This window comes from Entamoeba invadens (genome assembly GCF_000330505.1).
Source record: "Entamoeba invadens IP1 unplaced genomic scaffold scaff_1105074725849, whole genome shotgun sequence".
Lineage (NCBI taxonomy): Eukaryota > Evosea > Mastigamoebida > Endamoebidae > Entamoeba > Entamoeba invadens.
The window spans coordinates 97451-116536 of NW_004440189.1; the positions used below are offsets into that span (position 1 = coordinate 97451).

At 35.7% G+C, this 19086-nt stretch overlaps 7 protein-coding genes across 7 annotated transcripts; 6 read left to right on the forward strand and 1 right to left on the reverse strand.

Annotated features, from left to right (window-relative positions):
* Positions 1-80: 80 nt before the first annotated feature.
* Positions 81-722, forward strand: EIN_222260 (hypothetical protein; the record flags this gene model as incomplete). The annotated part of the gene is made up of 1 exon (XM_004254806.1): positions 81-722. One exon carries the CDS (start codon positions 81-83, stop codon positions 720-722), a length of 642 nt encoding a protein of 213 aa, XP_004254854.1.
* Positions 723-1532: 810 nt separating this feature from the next.
* On the forward strand, positions 1533-2452 carry EIN_222270 (hypothetical protein; the record flags this gene model as incomplete). Its single annotated transcript, XM_004254807.1, has 2 exons — positions 1533-1863; positions 1944-2452. 2 exons carry the CDS (start codon positions 1533-1535, stop codon positions 2450-2452), a joined length of 840 nt encoding a protein of 279 aa, XP_004254855.1.
* Positions 2453-2959: 507 nt separating this feature from the next.
* EIN_222280 (hypothetical protein) lies at positions 2960-7570 on the forward strand (the record flags this gene model as incomplete). The annotated part of the gene is made up of 1 exon (XM_004254808.1): positions 2960-7570. One exon carries the CDS (start codon positions 2960-2962, stop codon positions 7568-7570), a length of 4611 nt encoding a protein of 1536 aa, XP_004254856.1.
* Positions 7571-9512: 1942 nt separating this feature from the next.
* EIN_222290 (hypothetical protein) lies at positions 9513-11786 on the forward strand (the record flags this gene model as incomplete). Its single annotated transcript, XM_004254809.1, has 1 exon — positions 9513-11786. One exon carries the CDS (start codon positions 9513-9515, stop codon positions 11784-11786), a length of 2274 nt encoding a protein of 757 aa, XP_004254857.1.
* A 797-nt stretch (positions 11787-12583) lies between these two features.
* Positions 12584-13591, forward strand: EIN_222300 (hypothetical protein; the record flags this gene model as incomplete). The annotated part of the gene is made up of 1 exon (XM_004254810.1): positions 12584-13591. The coding sequence occupies one exon, from the start codon at positions 12584-12586 to the stop codon at positions 13589-13591; it is 1008 nt and encodes a 335-aa protein (XP_004254858.1).
* Positions 13592-13764: 173 nt separating this feature from the next.
* On the reverse strand, positions 13765-15791 carry EIN_222310 (hypothetical protein; the record flags this gene model as incomplete). The annotated part of the gene is made up of 2 exons (XM_004254811.1): positions 13765-14887; positions 14977-15791. 2 exons carry the CDS (start codon positions 15789-15791, stop codon positions 13765-13767), a joined length of 1938 nt encoding a protein of 645 aa, XP_004254859.1.
* A 1121-nt stretch (positions 15792-16912) lies between these two features.
* EIN_222320 (DNA replication licensing factor mcm5, putative) lies at positions 16913-19040 on the forward strand (the record flags this gene model as incomplete). The annotated part of the gene is made up of 3 exons (XM_004254812.1): positions 16913-17179; positions 17290-18837; positions 18933-19040. 3 exons carry the CDS (start codon positions 16913-16915, stop codon positions 19038-19040), a joined length of 1923 nt encoding a protein of 640 aa, XP_004254860.1.
* Positions 19041-19086: the final 46 nt, after the last annotated feature.

Here is a 19086-nt window from a genome sequence, read left to right on the forward strand (position 1 = left end):
TATAATATAGATTGACTTATTAAATAATTTTGATAAGGAAAGTCAGTACAACTATGAACTCTTATGTCCAAACATAAGAAATGGGAGAGGACAGCCTCTCAATGAAATTATTAGAAACGATTCAAGAAGGAGACGCTTCGTTTTATGATATCAAAACACTTCAAAATATGAACAACATTTCATCCACAAGAGTCGGGGAGATGCGGAAGAGCATATCAATATTGGAGGAATGTGGAGTTGTCAAACAAATAGCACAGAACACGGAAGATGTGTACTATTTATTGGGAAAGAAGGACAACACACAACAATCAAAAACTCCATCGAAAACTCCGTCGAAGAAACATCGACTGAGAGTGTCAATCACGCAATCGTCGAAATATAAGTTGAACGAAAAAACCACTGTTGATGACTTGCCATCACAGTTTCCAGAACTCCAGGCTCTCTATGTCGAGTTGCAATGTAAAGTGAAAAAGACAAAAGAAAAAATGCTCAACGCGGAAAAGAAAGCCCGAGCGGCGACTTCGTGTGAAGGAAAGAACTTGAATAAACTCACCAAAAAGTGGAAGGAGTTGTCGAGAGATATACTGACTACAATCAAAAACAATGGAGCATGTAAGAAAGCGGATGGAACAGCTTTCACTTTGGAAGAGTTGATGAACTCGTTTGACATACAGCCGGCATTGTTGGGGTATGATAAGGAAAATGATGACTTTGTCGATTAAATTTGTATCACCATTACGAGTGTTGTCCTTTTGTTGTTTTTCATTCAACCAAATTTAACAAATTAGATTTTATGTAATAATAACATTTTTAATATTTGTAATTCAAATATTTAATTAACTATAATATTCAATAATTATCATTAATTATTAATTTAACCTTAATGAGTAATTATCAAAAAACGAGTAAAAAATTGGTTAATTTTGTTTAAAAAAATTAAAATGGAAATGTATCACTAATATCTTATAAATATATTAATATAAATTAGTTTGATATTAATTGGTAAAGTCTTAATATTTTTTTGAAAGGTAAAAATCCGAAATATTGTTATTTTATAGTAAAATTTTAATACTAAAAAAATCGAAGAATTTTCTTTTACAATTTTTAATTAAAACGATATTTATTAATTTTGATTTAAAAAATGATTTCGAAAGTAATAATTAAATTTAATTAAGATGTTAATTGTAGTTTTGTTGTTTAATCCCGAAAAATTAAATTAAACCAATTTGATTTAATTTACAAAAAAATTTTCCTTTTTTAAAAATTTAAAAAAATTTAAAAAAAGGAAAATTTTCATTAATAAAAAAAATAAATTTAATTAAAAAAACGTTTTGCCATCGATTTTTCAAAAATGATAAATTGCATTGAACAAAGTATTTTTGTAATAATTTTATTAAAAATATTTAATATAAATTATTTCTTGAATATTTATTAAAAAAAGACAGTTGTGATTAAGAAATACCTTCATTTCGTTTAAAAGATGAAGAACAATCGTTCTAAACTTTTCAAAAAAATGGAAATTTTTCAAACACATGAAGATTTTTGGAACTCCAAAACGAACAATGGACTTAGTCCCGAACAGAGAGTCTCCAATCTTCAATGAGATTGACAGCATGCCAGAAGAAAAAGGTGATGCTTACAAGCTTAAATTATGCTTTTGTCCTTTTTGTCAAGTTGGTATAAAAGCGCTAGGACTGGATAAACCAGAAAATCACAAAAAAGTTGTGTCGTGGCAACTACTCTGTCGTGCTGTAATGTATTCTCTCTCAGTGTTGAATGCCCCTCGACTCTATTTTTCCTTGAAGAAGGATGTTTATTGGTTTATATCCGATCATTGGTACTGCTTTGGGAAGATGGCTCAGTGTTTGTCAATAATAATAAATTTATTAATAATATATAGTATAAATAGAATAGTAAATGTATTAAACAAACTAATAGAATAGTTACCACAAGTCCCTCAAAATGGAAGAAGTCTTTGTTGGATGCTCTGTCGCATTCCACTCTTTTTGAGAGTGGTACCAATTCATTAAGGAAAACGGGAATGTGGAAATTAACACATGCTACCCCACCTTGGGATGTTCAAACCACCCCAATAGAAAAGGAAATTATTATCGAACCAAAGCCAATCAAAGATGTTGAAGTGAAGGAAAGGAAAGTGTTGAAAGTAGACAAGAAGCGAATCAAGGACATTAAAGATGAAGTATTAAGTAAATTTTCTCAGGAGGAGAATAAACAGAATGTGAAGAAACAGTGTGAAGATGCTTTAGTGCTGTATCAAAAAGCGTATGATCAGATGGAAGCGGAAACTAAGTCATCACAAGTAGATGAAGTTCTAATAGGACAAATGAAAGAGATGAAAAGTGTTATGAAAATGGTCATGTCGATAATCACGTCACTTGATGATAAGAAGGACGAACAAAATGCTGTTCTACTTGTTCATAGTGTTAATTAATAAGTTTTTCAATTCAAATTTTTTAATCGACTGAAAATTTCAGTCGATTTAAAAAATGTAAAACGCCATTTACAAGTTGTGTTGTATTCATTGTCAATTGATCTATTTATTGACAACATTTATATAAAAAAATGCCGATTTTTTTTTAATCTGCTGTTGCTAGTATCAATCCCATAATTGTCTCTAATCAATTATTAATTAATAGTTTATAATTTAATTATTATAATAAAATGGTAACTGTATTTTTAAATGAACGGCATTTTCAACTAATAGAAGTTATATAAAAACCGACACGAAACTTAAAGAAACTTGGTTGGAATCATTTTTGTAAATACTGAAGAAAACACCAACCCAAATGAAACCAAAAATCTTACAGAAAAAATGTATCAATGAAAGGAAAAATCCGTGGATGAATTATTTCATTCAGTTCTTTTCAACCACTTTTGTCGACTTCTGAGAAAAGAAATTTACAATGAAACTGCGAACTATTAAATTTAATAATTGCAAATGGAAGACAAAGAGAAGTGGAACAAAGTAATGACTAATATCACAACAACACGGAACATCCCTTCTGAAATCACAGCAGACACAATCGCAGAATTTTGTTTATTTTGTTTCCAAAACGGTGTCACCGGACTCGAAACTGCTCACTTTGTTTTAAGCTCAAGAGAAGAGCTATTAATTGCGTTTCGAGAGAATGAGGAGAACATGCAGAACGTATTAAATTTGTTTGACTCGACGGTTAACCTTTACATGTCAAAAACGCTGCAAAACTCGCATCAAGTCCAGTTAGTTGTTAATATGACATGGATGTGTGGGGCTTATAAAAATGCGGTGATATACAAAATAGCGCCAAAGTCCTTTGAAAATACGGTCGATGATTTGTGCTCATTTATCATAGCGGGAAACAAAAAGGAGGATGCGAGTATCTTGTCTGATGTGTTAATGAATCTGTACACCTCTGTTGTTGTCCAAAACAAATACGACGACGCTTTCTTACAAAAAGTACTATCGAAATTTGGGGTTCTCGATGACTATGCGGAAACAGATGATGTCATTTTTTACACATACCAAGCCCGACTTGCGCTGATACTTTTCACAATTATCAACGAACAAAATTATTGGAGGTATCGAGGGAAAGTGCAGCAGTTGTATGTAGGATTTTTTGGATACGTATTGAAACATATTGATATCTTGAAGGAGGTCTCATTCAAAGACTCAGTACAACCAATTTGTCTTGATGGAGCGAGTCTCCCTCTATTCATTCAAGTTTTGGACGACTTTGCGAAAAACGCGAACGCGGAGTATAAAAGTGTGTTCAATGAATTCTGCACGTGGCTACAATACTTTGTGATGAACAAAACGATTCCACAAGAGCTCTTTGCAAAACTGATCGATTCAAGACTCTTTGTACTTATCTCTTGTGAAAAATACGCCGAAATATTGATGAAGACGACATCGGTTGCACATTACGCTGCATTGCTTAAAGACAATTTAGTTCTTCGAACAACTATCTTCCAAGAAGTAGCGAAGACTGACGCAAAATATGTCAACGAACCATTCTTCGGATTGGTTCTGTTTTACTTGAAATCTTCAACGGATTCGGGGCTGTTTGAGTATCTAGCGTTCATCAGAGGAGCATTTAAAGTAGACCGACAAATTGCTCTCAAACAGATGAAAAACTTGATGGACGCGGTGTTTGTGTCCGACACGCCACCAATAGTTCAAATTGATTTCTATGAGTCAATAATCTCATTAATTGATATCATGGACGAAGAAGAGGGTCTTAGTGTTGTTTTTGATATTCTGAGGAACACGTGGAAGGTGCAGGAAAACAAACGAGTGTTCAGCAGATTTGTCTCGAAGTTTACTGAAAAACTAGTAGAGAAGAAGGGGATGAGTGTGTTTATCATACACGAAATGGTGGCGTCGCTCTATGGCACAAACGACTTGAAAACACTGTTTAACTGTGCGCAACCCATTCGATTTCCAATATTATTGCCCGTGCTCTTGGAATTGGTCTTCAAGCAAATCTGCCCATTAGATTTGTATGTGAATATCCAAACTATTTTTTTGACACATGACATCAACTTACATTATCTGTCGAAGTACGGATTGGGGATGATGGTCCACTTACTTTCTAAAATAGAGAATGCACTGATCTTGGAACAACTCCAAAATTTTGTTGAAATGGCGATATTGTATAATGCGCCGCCATATTTGGGGTGCGAACTGCTTGATATTTTGGAGAACGAGAAACACAAAAATGTTGTGATGAAAATGATCAACAAACTCCTCTCAACGGAAAAGAAGAAACCACAAAAAACACTGTATTTGATGGGAGAACCACTTATATACGCAAAAACTATGAATTTGTCGTACAAATCACAGACAATCGCATTTTGTGTGAATCGCTCGGAGTTCAATGAACTCCAATACATCTTCGACTTTTACGTTGATCAACACTCGTTAGCAGTCATTTACAAAGACGCTCATTTTGAAATTGTACTCAATGAAGACACTAAAACAGAGTTACATATTCCAATCGATTGCACAATACAATCAAAGACTTGGTATTTCGTGTTTTTACACTTTGAACAGAAAATTGGTGGGCAATCGGTTCACGTCCAAATTTCAAATGAGGCGAATCCAGTCACTTGCTTGTACGATATGACAATTCCATACAAACACAAAGACACGACTTTGTCGACAACGAAGAACTTCATTGGGAGTTCACATAAATATAAAAACGGGTTCATGGGACAAATGCTGTTCTTGTCAGTGTACTCGTCGTGTTTAATTCCTCTTGAGGTGTTCACAATGCAAACTAAAATGTTCGACGTCTCAGATCAACCACAACAACTGAAGAGAATATTATTTGTGTCACCATTTAACGTCGTTAAAGAAACAAAAAAGGCACTGATGTTCATGAAAGCAGACAAAGTCCCCCAGACGATCGATGGAGACAAAATTGTCGTCGGGAAAATTCAAAATTTGTTCCAAGCATTACACCAGGCGAATTTCTTCTTCCACTTCTTTGCATTTGTCAGAAAGTTGAACAAACAAGAACATATGGAGGTGTTCAAGTCGAACGCACGAGCAAACAACCCACTTTTCTTTTTAGTCTCATTCATCACTAGATGTGTCTCTGGGTCCGACGACTTGAAGGACGACTTTATTAAGATGAAAGGTGTTATATTGCTTCGGTCAATCATTATCAAAGCAGTTCCCATTCAAGTCATTCCAGCCGTGTTTGACCAAATCCAGAGACTTTCTGAGGCGTTTATAGAAGATAGTAATTATGGCCAATTCAAAGAGATGCTGAGTGACTTCCGAATTTGGATATCATTTTCAGCAACATTGCAGAAGTACGTCTTGGCGAAAGTGATTGTGATGTTGAAGGATACTCCAGAGTATATGGAGTATCTGTCGAATTTGATGATTCTCTTTTATCAACCCCAATTTCCTAATGGGTTAAGGATACATGGCTGGTCACAACGTCGAATAAACAATACGGATGTCAAGGAGATCCGGGAAATCATCTGGAACGCTTTGTCGGAGTCAATTACACCCACCAAAAGTTCATTACAAAGTTTTATAACGACGTTATACTCGGTATCTTCAGATGAACTGTTCTATGAAGGTGTCACGTTGTTGTTAAATCGAATCGACTTCTCAGTCCGGTGGGTGGAACTCTTCACAAGTTATTTGTGCAACGAACTTCTGTGTTTACTCACACGAGGGGGGTTCAAAGTGAAAGAGCTGATATTAGAAGTTGTTGTCAAGTTCCTGCAAAGTATTGACATGAAATACTACACACTAGGGTTTGACATCGCAAAGGCTGTTGTTGGTTCGATATCACAAGAGACCATATTCACGTTGGAGGAAATGAATTTGTTAAACAAAATTCCACAACGTATTGCGGATATCATGCAAGTCAAGGTGATGATATTCAGACTCTTTCAATACTCGACTGCTGAAGTCTCTGAGAAATTGATATCGCAATGGATATCGACAAATGAAGTGTTACCAATCGTGAATGAAAGGGATAAAGATATCAATTATAATATTGTTGAAGGACTTCTTGGAGGGATCAAAGGAGACATCAAGAAGTTTGGACCCATTTGTTCGTTGATCCGGAGAGGGTTGAACAATGATGTTTTGAGGAACGTGGAAAATATCGCTCGACTGTTTGTCCTCCACTTGAAGATTGAAGAAGGCTTTACTGAAGTCACAATGATCCCAGACCTCTTTTTCTTGATCAGCAAAGCACTTGAAGAAAAGAAGACTGAAAAGGCGATACAGACGTTTGTTGCCTGCGTTAATCTGTTTTTGACAAAAGTGCTCCAAAGAGGTGGGAACAGAGTTTTTAGTATAGAAGCACTCATCCCATTCTTCGAAGGACTTCGCATGGACTTTGGTGTTGAAAGTGCACTACGGAAATTGCGGATCATCAGGTCGATGCAGGAAGCGGAGAACACAACTTCCGAGCCTGTTATTGTTGACAATCAGCGAGAAGTCATTGCGTTGTACGGAGTGTTTTGTATGGACAGAATTTTAATGTCCACAAACGCTGACATTAGAGGGAGACTCCTTAAAACGTTGTTCAACATATCGAAAACATTTTCTGAAGAACTTTTGACTGAAACAAAGAATTACTCGAATGCGACGGATGATGAAAAAATGGTGATGGAGGAATTTTTGCGGACGGGAAAATATAGTGATATGGAGGGACTTGTTGCTGGAGTGATGTTTTCGAAGGTGAGGAGAGTGTTGAGTGGATTTGCATCGGATCTCATTTATAAAGAAGAAGAGTACCGATCGAACTCAAGTAAAGAAGTCAACAGTTTGTCGGACAAAAAGAAGTTAAAGGTTGCAAGGTACTCGTACTGCGACTTTGTGTTCGGAGAGATTCACGTTGCTGAGAACCTCGAACGTATCGACGAACTGAAATCAAAGCTAAACCAAGAACTCATTCTTATGGAAAATGAATGGGACATATTCGACCAAAACGTATCGCTCATGAAAGATAACACTAACACGTTGGGAGAGGCTGCGGGGGATAATGGTAATGATGATCAAAAAAGAGTAGAGTCTCTCTTGTTGAGTCACTTGTGAGCTTTACTATATTGGAACGAATACTATAATTATTAGTTTATTATTTTTTTAATTGTAAATTAGTTCTTATTAAATTATAAACTCATTATAGTATTTATCACATTGTCATTAATAATAATAATCATTTTTAAATCTAATAATAAAACAATTTAAAAATAGCACAATATAATATTATATAACTAATATATTATAATATTTTAAAAACTATTATAAATAGAAATAAAATAGATTAGTCAATAAGAATGTAACTTGATGTGTTTTGATATGGTTCTTGTAAAAGCAATGACTGATCATTGTAAGGTTGTTTTGCGCAATAAGGATGCGAATTTTTGACGTTATCACCAAATAAGGTACCTTCATTTTTAGACATAATAATTTGTGGGATTCTACAAAATTGTAAGTTGGGTTCTCGATTTTGTTTCATTTCATTTTTTATAAGAAATAACTGCTGTTGGCAATATGAAGTAGTGTCTGTGCTCCTGTAAGTGCTACAATTTACAGACTTAATCTCATCTAAATTGACTATCAATTGAAAAATGTTGATCAAGTCTTTGATGCATATATTTGTAGCTCGTTGGAGGTATTCATTTTCTGCTTGAGATTTCACTCTTTCTGTTACAAACTTATTAATAGAATCAAATAAAGAAAATAGGTCCATTTCAAAATTTTCACAGAATGTTAAATTATTGAATTCTGTTGGAATCGAAACATCTTCTGTAAAGGAGAATATCCCACTCAAGAAACTATACTTTTTCTTAAGTTTAAGTGATTTGTCAATTATATCCAAATACTGTTGTTGCCAATAAACCAAACATGTTTTATGAGGATTGATCTGAGACTTTATTGAGTTATCAGTTTTAATAGAGTCTATATATTCTGATAGATTTATTTTCTCTGATTGAGATAACAAGTGAAGTAAAATAAGAGCTTTAAACTTTGTAATACTTGTATCTTTATCTTTCAAAACTTTTCTGATCTTGGAAACAATAGAAACTATACTCTTCTTTGATTCACAATTCATTAAAATACGAAGAGACTCTTTCTCTGAAATATCAATAACTGTAAAGTACGACTCAAGAGCGTATTGTACTTCAAAAAAATTCATCATGTTTTGATATATATTATTATTAGTTTAAATAACAACATATCTTTGATAATAACACCTATAATAGACATTGCCAAAATTGAAGTGTATGTTAATGACTTAAATGATTTTAGTGTTATGAACCATAATTTAATCCCCAATTGTTTAAAAACAAACAACACCCATTCAATAATATTGAACACATTAAAATATTTATAGAATGGGTACTATTCGTTAATTACTACACATTTAGATGTGATTTTATTATGAATGAATTTTTTACAATTGGTTAAAATTATTTGAAAATGTTTTGAACAAACACCATATATGTATTCGAAATCTTTTTTTTAATGTTGGTTATTTACTTAAAAAATTGGTTAAAATAACTATAAAAATCATATACTCATATATTATAAATAATAATAATATTTTAAATTCATAATAGACTCAAAATTATCCAAGAAAAATTATAGTAATTTAAACAAAGTAACAAATAGTTTTTTAACCATTTATTAAATAAATAAATTGTAATTTAAAAACTATAATACTTTTCATTTTTCGTTTCTTGGTTCTTGAACTAGAAAAATCTAATAAATTAATTAATTATTTTTTATAAAATAAACAATAGATTTTATTATTATAAAAATCTCCATAATTAAACTACTCTTATCTTAACTACTCATCATAACGTGGTTTTTCATTATCGACAATCTCTCCTTTTTTTTATACAATAAGAATGATTTATAAAACCAATCAATATATTACTATATTTTATAGTTAACAAATCTTTAAAGTTACCAAATGATAAAATAATTATTTTATAGAAAAAAACAACTCAATTTACTAAAATTGTACGTGATGTTGGGAGCAGAACACCTCACCAAGGTGGTCTTCTATCTCTCAGCCCTTCGCGACGCAACCACCTTCATTCTTATAAACAAGAAGTGCCAACAGTCAATTAACTCAGTTGAAACAACTCCTTTTTACAACGACAAAAACGTCATTGGTGAAATGAAGCTTTTCAAAAACGCTAAAACTGTGACTTGCAACTACGTCTCTATTCCAATCACTACGTGTCATCTCCATATTTACGATTGTGATACTTTATACACAAGATGCGCATTATTTGAAGCTTCACCAAAAATCACACGAATTACCTTGAGGGCCGCACAGTACACCAGTACAATAACAAACGACATGCCACTGGAGCGTCTTACGATCAATTGCCTTGAAGAACTGAACGGACCCAAGACGTCTCAGAATCCAACCCCTTTTAAAGCCGACTTACAATTCCCAAGTTGCTCCATTCATGTTATTTGCGACGTCTCTCAATTGGACAATGTGATGTCTGTAATTCCAGAGAGTCGCCAAAAGACAGACGTTTCGGTTGAAGTTCACAACGGTCAGATAGTCACATATTATCGAAAAGGAGAGTGGGTCTTTGGTATGAAAGACGGTATAATCACTATGCATCTACAAGACATCCCAACATTTACCCAAAGCGCTCAAAAGTATGCAGTTGAAAAGGCGCGGATCATCGATTTTATCAACCCAGAACAACCAGCAGAACCCGGCGATTTAAAAGTCGATTTGGACGTCAAAGAGTTGTACTTACAAGATTTGAACTGCCCCAAGATTGCGTTGCCAAGCACACTTGAGAAATTGGTGTGTTCCAACTGCTCTGTAGTCAGCCTTAAATTGGACCAGAAAGACTTGAAAATTGTTACAATTGAGCAATGTGCCGATTTAAAAGAGTTGGACATCGAAACAAATGTTGTAGAATGTGAAGCGATTTACTTGAAGTCTCTTGAAAAACTTATAGTGCCACCGACGGTCAAAGTACTTAAATTGGATAACAGTGTGTTACCAATCACTTCATTCCCAGAAAGTGTCGAAATATTAAGCGTTCCCACTACAAGAAAGTTGGAACACATTGTCTTCCCAAAACACTTGAAAGAGGTTTATGTGAACTCGTGCTTCATCACAACACTCCCACAAATATGTTCGGAGAGTATCACTTTTTATCAGTGCACTTTTACACAGAAAATAAATGTGAAAGCAAGAAAAGTGGAGGTGAATGGATGTTTTGTCGTATCAAATGTTTCTATTGACGCAGAAGAGGTGTTGTTAACACGAAGTTCTCTTTCGCGCTCGTCGAAGATGGAAGAAATGATGGAGTATACCCTTCCATCTGCAAATTTAGTCACTATATCTTCAGTCTCTGGTCTATCGAAAATTGTGTTGCCAAGCGCAACTGAGCTCTCATTAACAAACAACCCAAATTTGGAAACCCTCGATGCACCACTGTTAACTCAATTGAGTGTCATTGGTAGTCCTCTGATGAATTTTGATCTGCCAAAACTCCAAAAGTTTGCTGTGGATAACACTACCGTCCCTTCAAATGGAAAATTGTATGGAGTTGGATCGTTCAGACTTGAGAAATGCACAGTGTCACTCGCAAGTCAACTTCTTGTGAATGTCAAAAAATTCACAACGTTCTCATTAACAGGGTCTGAGGTGTCTTCTATTTGCTCCGAAAAAATCGAGAGACTTCGCCTCTACAATTGCAAAGATATTACAGAAGTGAAAATGAAAAACTGCGAGGTGATTGCGCTCTTTGACTTGCCCAAATTATCGACGTTCGAATGTGATAATTGCGTGAACGATCTGACAATCTTAAAATGCCCCAATGTCAAACTTTCACTTGAACGCCCAATGAAAAAACTCTTAGTTGGGTCAGAGGGTGAGTTTGCTTCTGAAAATTCGTTAGAGATCAAAGGCGTTGTTGGGAAGAGTATTGTAGCAAACGCGCCGTTTGTAAGAATTGAAGATGTGACAGACTGTACAATTGTCTTAACAAAGAACGTGAAAAATTTTGTATGTGTTGGGTCTCGAAACGTCGATTTAAAAGGATTGGAAGAAACACAAGCAGAGTGCGTTGACATTTCGATGTCGTCCCAAATTGTTTTGAACCTCCCCAAATCGACCATTCAATTGTTGACTATTTTGGAATGCCAAGACGTCACTTGCAAAAACATTACAGAATGCACTTTGCTACCAAAACAAATTAGAGAGGATTATGAGAAGCAACAGTACGAAAAAGTACCAAAGGATCAGTGCATCATCTGCTAATTTCAATTAATTGATTTATTAATTTAATTATAGTTTTATTTTTTCCCACCGGGAAAAAATGTGAAACATTCAATAACATTTAAAAAACAAAAATATATCTATTCTCTAATAATCATTTAATTATCTAATTGTTCATTGGTTATTTTATTATAATTTTTAAGTTGAATTTTTATTCTCTTTCTAACTATAGCAAAAATAGCAAACTGGTAAATCGACTGAATTCTCTAATTAAAAAAATAATATAGATAAATTAGAAATATATAATTTGTTAATAAACCATCGTTTTGTTGTTTTCATAAAGTTATAACTATATTATAATTGAACTATAAAATACTGATACAAAAAACACAAGAATATAAAAAGACACTTAACGAACTGGTAAGAATCAAAGAAAGAAGTGGATTAACCCCTTCGACTCTCTTATGATGTTTAAATTCATTGGAACTCAAGAAGATATTCCTCCTTCTCACTAAACTCCACCTGCGATCCGATTTGAAGCGTTGACACTGGTCATATCACAATACCAAGTACTTCCCAAGCATTTTCCAAATTCAATCTTCCACAACTTCCAAGTAGGGTTTTCTGGACTTCTTTGAATATGAAATCATTCACAATGCCATTTTCCCTCAATTTAAATTCAATTAACTTTTCTTTCTCATTTTCATTTTTTTGAATCGGGAGAGGTCGGTGGACACACTGCTGTTTTTAATGCAAACCAATGATGTGCTTCTTTTCGAAATATCTTTTCCTTTTTCACCCTTTGGAAATCAAAGTTCAAAGAACTGTAAAAGTAGTCGATGGATTTTGAATTGCTCCGAATCCAAGCCGTGAAAAAAAACACGTTTTATCGCGTGGAGTCCGCTTTCGAACAATTTAAAGCACTACGTAGCGAAGTCCTCGAACAGTTGAATCAAGAAGAAGACGTTATCGCACATTCCGTTCCACGAAAGATGATGTTCTCGGAACTCGAAAAGTCCGTCAAAGTGTGCGAAGACATCATTTCCACAAAGAAGGAGTTAATCGCTCAGATGGAGCGCGACGTCGAATTCTTACACAATGAAATTATTCGGACGCGCGATTCTGTATCGAGCCTTGCCGAGAAGCGAGAAGTTTTTCTTGGTGAAATGAAGATAATAGATCAATCTTCTGTGCCGAAGCGGAGTGATAGTGACGGTGAGTATTCCCCGCGTGAGCATCGGGTGTATGAAAAAGTTGATAAGAAGTACCCATCGTATCCTAAAGAGCGTGACGACGAAATTAAGAAGTTCAAACCTTTAAAACCTCGGACTAATGAAGAGAATAATTTACTTTTAACAAAGACCATGGGCAAAGTATTGAAGCGTGTTAAAATGACAAATCACAAGACGGTCTTTGACTCCGCTTTAGATGGTAAAGATCTACGAGACGTATTACCAAAAATTAATGGGCGGAGCGGCGTCATGATTATTGTCTTCCCGACTTTATATGAGCCTTTTGGATGTTTTATAGACAACGAAATAAAAGGGTCACTTTGGTCGGGCGACATCCATTCGTTCGTCTGTTGCTTTGCGGAGGAACAGTTTTTCTGGGTATACAAATTTGTGACAGACAAGAAGGAAGACAGGGGAGTATTCCGGTTTGGGGAAAGTAGTGATGACTTCCTCTTTCAAATTACACCATTCATTTCGGTGTCAAAGGACTTCAACGACTGCCGGGTTTCTGATGAACTTAAGTATTCCATCGAAACCAGAAAAGGAAATTTTTTGGGAAGCTCGTCGTCGACGCGATTTACAACGTCGCGGTTTATCGTTATTCAGTTCAATTGAGTCTTGTGTTCTTTACAATTAACTACTGTTTTATAGTATTTATACTATAATTTAACACCTAGAGTCCTCCTTTAAGAATTCTATCAATAGAGCATCTACTCATGATATATTATAGTAATATAATAGTTTAATTGATGATAAATGGTAGAGTGAAGGGTAAATAACACTAAAAATCACTTATAAGGTGGTGGGGCGAAATTGTTTCTTTTTCTCTCCACGCCAGATCTCTCGCTTCTGTCGATCCTGTCACTCCGTTCTCTTGCATCCATTGGGATTCGTGGATCTCTCTCCATAGGCGGTCTTTGAATTGGTGTTCTATCCATCATCCTTGGATCTCGTGGGTCAGGCATATTTCTCTGATCACGTGGGTCAAGCACCCGAGGGTCTCTGGAGTCTCTTCCTTCGATTGGGAGCCTTGGGTCTGGTTGGAAGTCTCTATCGTAAGGTGGTGGATATCTGTCCATGGGATATCTTGAATCGATTGGTGGATACCTTGGTTCTTGGTACATATCTTTGCCGAATGGAATTCTTTGGTCTCGTGGTGGCATATATCTTCCCATGTCATAGTCTCTGTACCGTGGGTCATACCCTCTGTCGTATCCTCTGTCCAACAATGCAGGATCGCGGGGGTCTCTTCTGTCGATGCTTTGTGGTCTTGGGTCTTGGATAGGTGGAGGTCTTGCGTCAGTCAAAGGTGGTCGAGCTCTATCCAAAGAACCTCTTTGATCACGAGCGTCGCTTGGGAGTGGTCTTTCCATTGGTTTTTCCGGTTTGGTTTCTTGTTGTCTTGTGTCCATAGGAGGTGGTCTGGTGTCAATTGGGGGTGGTCTCGAGTCGATTGGTTGTCTTGGATCAATTGGAGGTTGTCTTGAGTCCAAAGGTGTACGGCTATCCAAAGGCTGTCTCGAGTCAATTGGTTGTCTAACGTCATTTGGTGTTCTGTCCAATGAAGGTCTGTCTGGTTGAGGTGGTCTATTGTCAATGAAAGGTCTATCCAATGGTCGTTCCATTGGGGGTCTGTCAATTTGGGCACTTCTTTCCAGTGGTCTCTCTGTTGGTCGATCAAGTTGTTGAATACCTCTTTCAAGTCGTTCACCTCTTGGATCAAATGGGATGCGAGGATCGGTTCTTGGATCTGGGCGTGGGGAATATCTGTCCTGTACTCTGTCGTATCCTCTTGAGTCGTATCGGTCATACCCACGTGGTTCAAGTCTTGGGTCAAACCGAGCGTCGAACTGTCTATCATATCTAGCGTCATAGTTTCTATCGAATCTCCCATCAAATCTTGGATCAAACCTATTAATAAATCATTCCCATTCATTAAGACTACTGAATCTCCAATGTGTTTGAATGTTATTAAGCTTAAAAATATATAGAAAACAAACATTGGGTCAAACCTCGATTGTTCGTAGTAATCGTCGAACTGTCTAGCTGGTGGGTATCTTGGGTTTTTATCATACCCAAATGGGAAAGCTGCTGGATATCTTGGAATTGGTTGAATAGTTGTTTGTTTTTTAGACGACGCGTCGAGCGCTGAAGTCAAATCCTTTGGAAGACCGGAAATGCCATTAAACTGTTCCTTAGGGGGGTACATTGGTTGTTGCGAATACGGGTAATCGCTTTGCCCGCGTTGTTCGATGTTTTTCAAGAACGGTTCGCTCGATCGGAACAAAATGCTTTCCGAAGTTTTTGTGAGGCTATTTGGGGAGTACAACCATCTGTTTAATGTTTCGAACATCGACGCGCACCTGGAGACATCCGTCCCATAAGCGTTAGCGACGTCTTTCAAGTATTGAGCCGGGTCTTTATTCTTCGATGATTTCTGGTGAATCTCAAAGACGGGTTTTACAAACAATGTGTAGTACGCCATAGCCAAATGTTTGTTTGATCCTTTCAAACGGTATTTATGAACCCCACCCAAATACTCTTGATAATTGATTTTCTCTAACGATTTCTCAGTCGCTTTTCGTTGCGGTGGCGGTTGCTCGACTGGTAAAGCGGCGGGTGGTTGAACGGGGCGTTCGCGGCGGTCGACCTTCTCTTGCTTGGGTTCCGGTTTGATTTGATCGGTGGGTTGTTTGATCAAATTGGAAACCCTAGAGGTGCCGACGTCAGCGCGTGGTTTGTATGGGGTGTTCCAGTCGGTCTGCTTGTTTACGATGAAAGCAAACGGGTCAGTGCTTTGTGTGTCTTTCGACATTGGATTGAATTTTTTGGATCTCTCCCTTATATATAGGGCAGATCTTAAATACATTTCACCTTGATCTACACTTTTTTCATTATCAAAAAACAAAGTTATTTTTTATGTTTATTTTTATTCATATTTGTTTCGTGTAATTTGTTAAGTTTCATTTTTGATGAAAACAGTGAAACGAGCGACACGGGTTTTGTATTTTTTTTTATGCTTTCTCTTTTCACAAAGTGGTGATCAGTTTTTGGGATAATTGTTTGTAGTATATATTACCTATAATTATAGATCCACAAATCGTATTTATGCCCCATTTTTAGATCGCCACGCAACCATTGAGTTTGTTAAAATTAGAAAAACACATTTTATTCAACTTCCTTTGGTTGGGCATTATCATGTTGTGGCGTTTACCATTGTTTTGTTTGATTGTTCCTTCTATTTAGTGTTGTTTTTAGTAGTAATATGGCAAGGAACGTAAACGCCGATCTTTCGGCATTTTACTTCGGTAAACAAAAAATGTGGTTGAATTTATTGTTTCCTTGGCATATTTGTCTTTTTTTCACCGTATTTAATGTGTGGGTTGTTGTTAGTACAAAAACAAAGCGATAATACGGGATTGAAAACGATAATAATGATTATATCATTATTTCGGCATTATTGATTGTAAATTTAAACATGAAATGAAGTATTTTTAACTATAAAAATATCACCAACCAAACTAGAAAATGGTGTTCGTTTGATTTACCAATTTTAATTTAAAAAATAAAACATCATTTTTTTTAATTTGGATTTTTTCTCATTTCGTGAAATTTTCTTTTTTTTTAATGCCCGAACTGACAGTCTCTATTAAATCAAAATAGAGATATTTTTTAACCAAGATTTGTTGGAGGAATTTAATTCTTTTCTATTTTGTTCTACGTTTTAAGGAATTTTTTTCACTTTGTTTAATAACAATTTTTATCAAAAAAAACAAAAAAATAATTTGTTGTAAAATTAACAATTTTTGTATTAACAATAAAATACAATATATTATATAATTTTAGTTAAATAATATTATATTTATCAATAAATTATTATAAATATAATGTTAATAAAAATAAAAGGAACTTATTAAAAAAGACAAGAATTGAGGAATGGAGGGGATCATTGCGACAAGTGACGGGAGTGACGTTTACTCTACGGACGTAGGTAATGTCCGTGGAAACATTGAATTAAAGATTCGTAACTTTGTGAAAAATTACAGTCGTCACAAAAATAACGTATTTGAATATCGAGAACAGCTCAAGGCAAATGTCATCGACGGGAAATACTTTTTGGAAGTTGATATTTCGGATATTCAGAACTTCGATGAAAGTATCAAAGAGGCGTTTTATAAACACTCATCGGAGTTTTTGTCAATTGTTTGTGTGTTGTTGAATTATCTTAAACATTTGGAGTATCACGTGTTATAGTATTTCAATAAGATTTTTCCTTCAATTAGTATTATGAAAGAAATTGATTTATAAACCAGTTTGAGAACGTGTTGTCTACAATAGTTAAACCAATGAACGACTTCAAACCAAAAGAAAATTTTATTGAATACGAAGACGGAAGTCCATTGATGCAAGTGATAGTGAAAGATGCGACCAACTTGGTGATCCAGCCACGTTCGCTCCAGTCGTCGCATCTTTCCAAAGTGATTCGCGTCGATGGTATTATTGTTTCCATTTCCCGAGTTGAACCAAAGGTAGTCAAAGCTTTTCTTCGTTGTCGCAGTTGTGGCAAAGAGACATCAGTCTATGTTCCTCCGTGTTGTGGCATCGTCCAATATCCTCGTTCATGCGACGGACACAACCCGGTCACTGGCAAAAAGTGTCCACAAGATCCTTATGATATCATTCCTGAGAAATGCAAATTTGTCGACAAAATGATTCTCAAATTACAAGAGACTCCCGAGAACGTCGCGCCTGGTGAAGTTCCTCGAACAGTTGTTGTGATATTAGAAAGGTATTTAGTGAGTGGGTTGAGTGCGGGACAACGTATTCGCGTTGAAGGTATTTATGGTGCGTCTCTTCAAAAGAAGGGCACGATATCCTCTGCATACATCCGTGCTATTGGCATTGAAAAGTCAAATCAATTGGTTCCAAAGGACGACGAGATGATGAAGGAAGTCGCCCGGACAATAACACGAGAAAAATTGATCAAATCGATTGCACCTGCTATTTATGGACACGATGATATTAAAGAGGCTGTGTTGTGTTTGATGATTGGTGGGAGTAGAAAAGGGTTGCCCGATGGTACACGACTTCGTGGTGATATCAATGTTCTATTGATGGGAGATCCTGGGACGGCTAAGAGTCAGATCTTGAAGTTTGTCAAGATGGTGAGTCCAATTGGCGTCTACACAAGTGGGAAAGGTTCTTCAGCGGCTGGGCTTACAGCCGCTGTGAACAAAGATTCCACAACTGGTGAATTCTATTTGGAAGGGGGTGCTTTGGTGCTTGGAGATGGAGGTGTCGTGTGCATCGATGAATTTGATAAGATGAATGAAATTGATCGAGTTGCTATTCATGAGGCAATGGAACAACAAACGATCTCTATTGCAAAGGCTGGGATTACCGCCGTTCTAAATGCACGAGCAGCGGTACTTGCTGCTGCCAACCCTATTTTTGGTAAATTCAACGACAGAACATCATTTGGCAATTCAATCAACTTGAAGGCGACTGTGTTATCAAGATTTGATATGATCTTCATGATACGAGATGTCCCAAACAAAGAGAATGATTCGAGAATAGTTAGACATATTCTGGATGTCCATCGAAAAGAAGTCCATGTTGACAATTTGAATGTGGAAACACTGAAAAACTACATCTCATATTGTAAGGAGTATTGTGTACCTCGACTGACAGAAAGTGCGTCGTCAAAACTTGCTGATTATTTTGTTAACATCCGACAAAAGGTGAGAGAGGCAAAGGAGAAAAATTATGAAGATGATGGTGGGGTTCCAATTACTGTTAGACAGTTAGAAGCCATTATTCGAATATCGGAAAGTTTAGCGAAGATGACCATGTCTGATATTGTTTGTTCTTCTATTTCTTTTGCATCATATTATTATATATTATAAATATATTATATTTATATTATATATATTGTATGTGACAATATAACAATAAGGCCGAAGAAAAGCATGTTGAAGAGGCGATCAGACTTTTTGAAATCTCAACAATGAAATCAGCAACAGAGCAACCGAAGAGAAGTAAGAAAAAGGATCAAGATGTCTAGACTATAGTTTTTTTTAATTGATTTGATTAGAATTAAATAGAAAAAT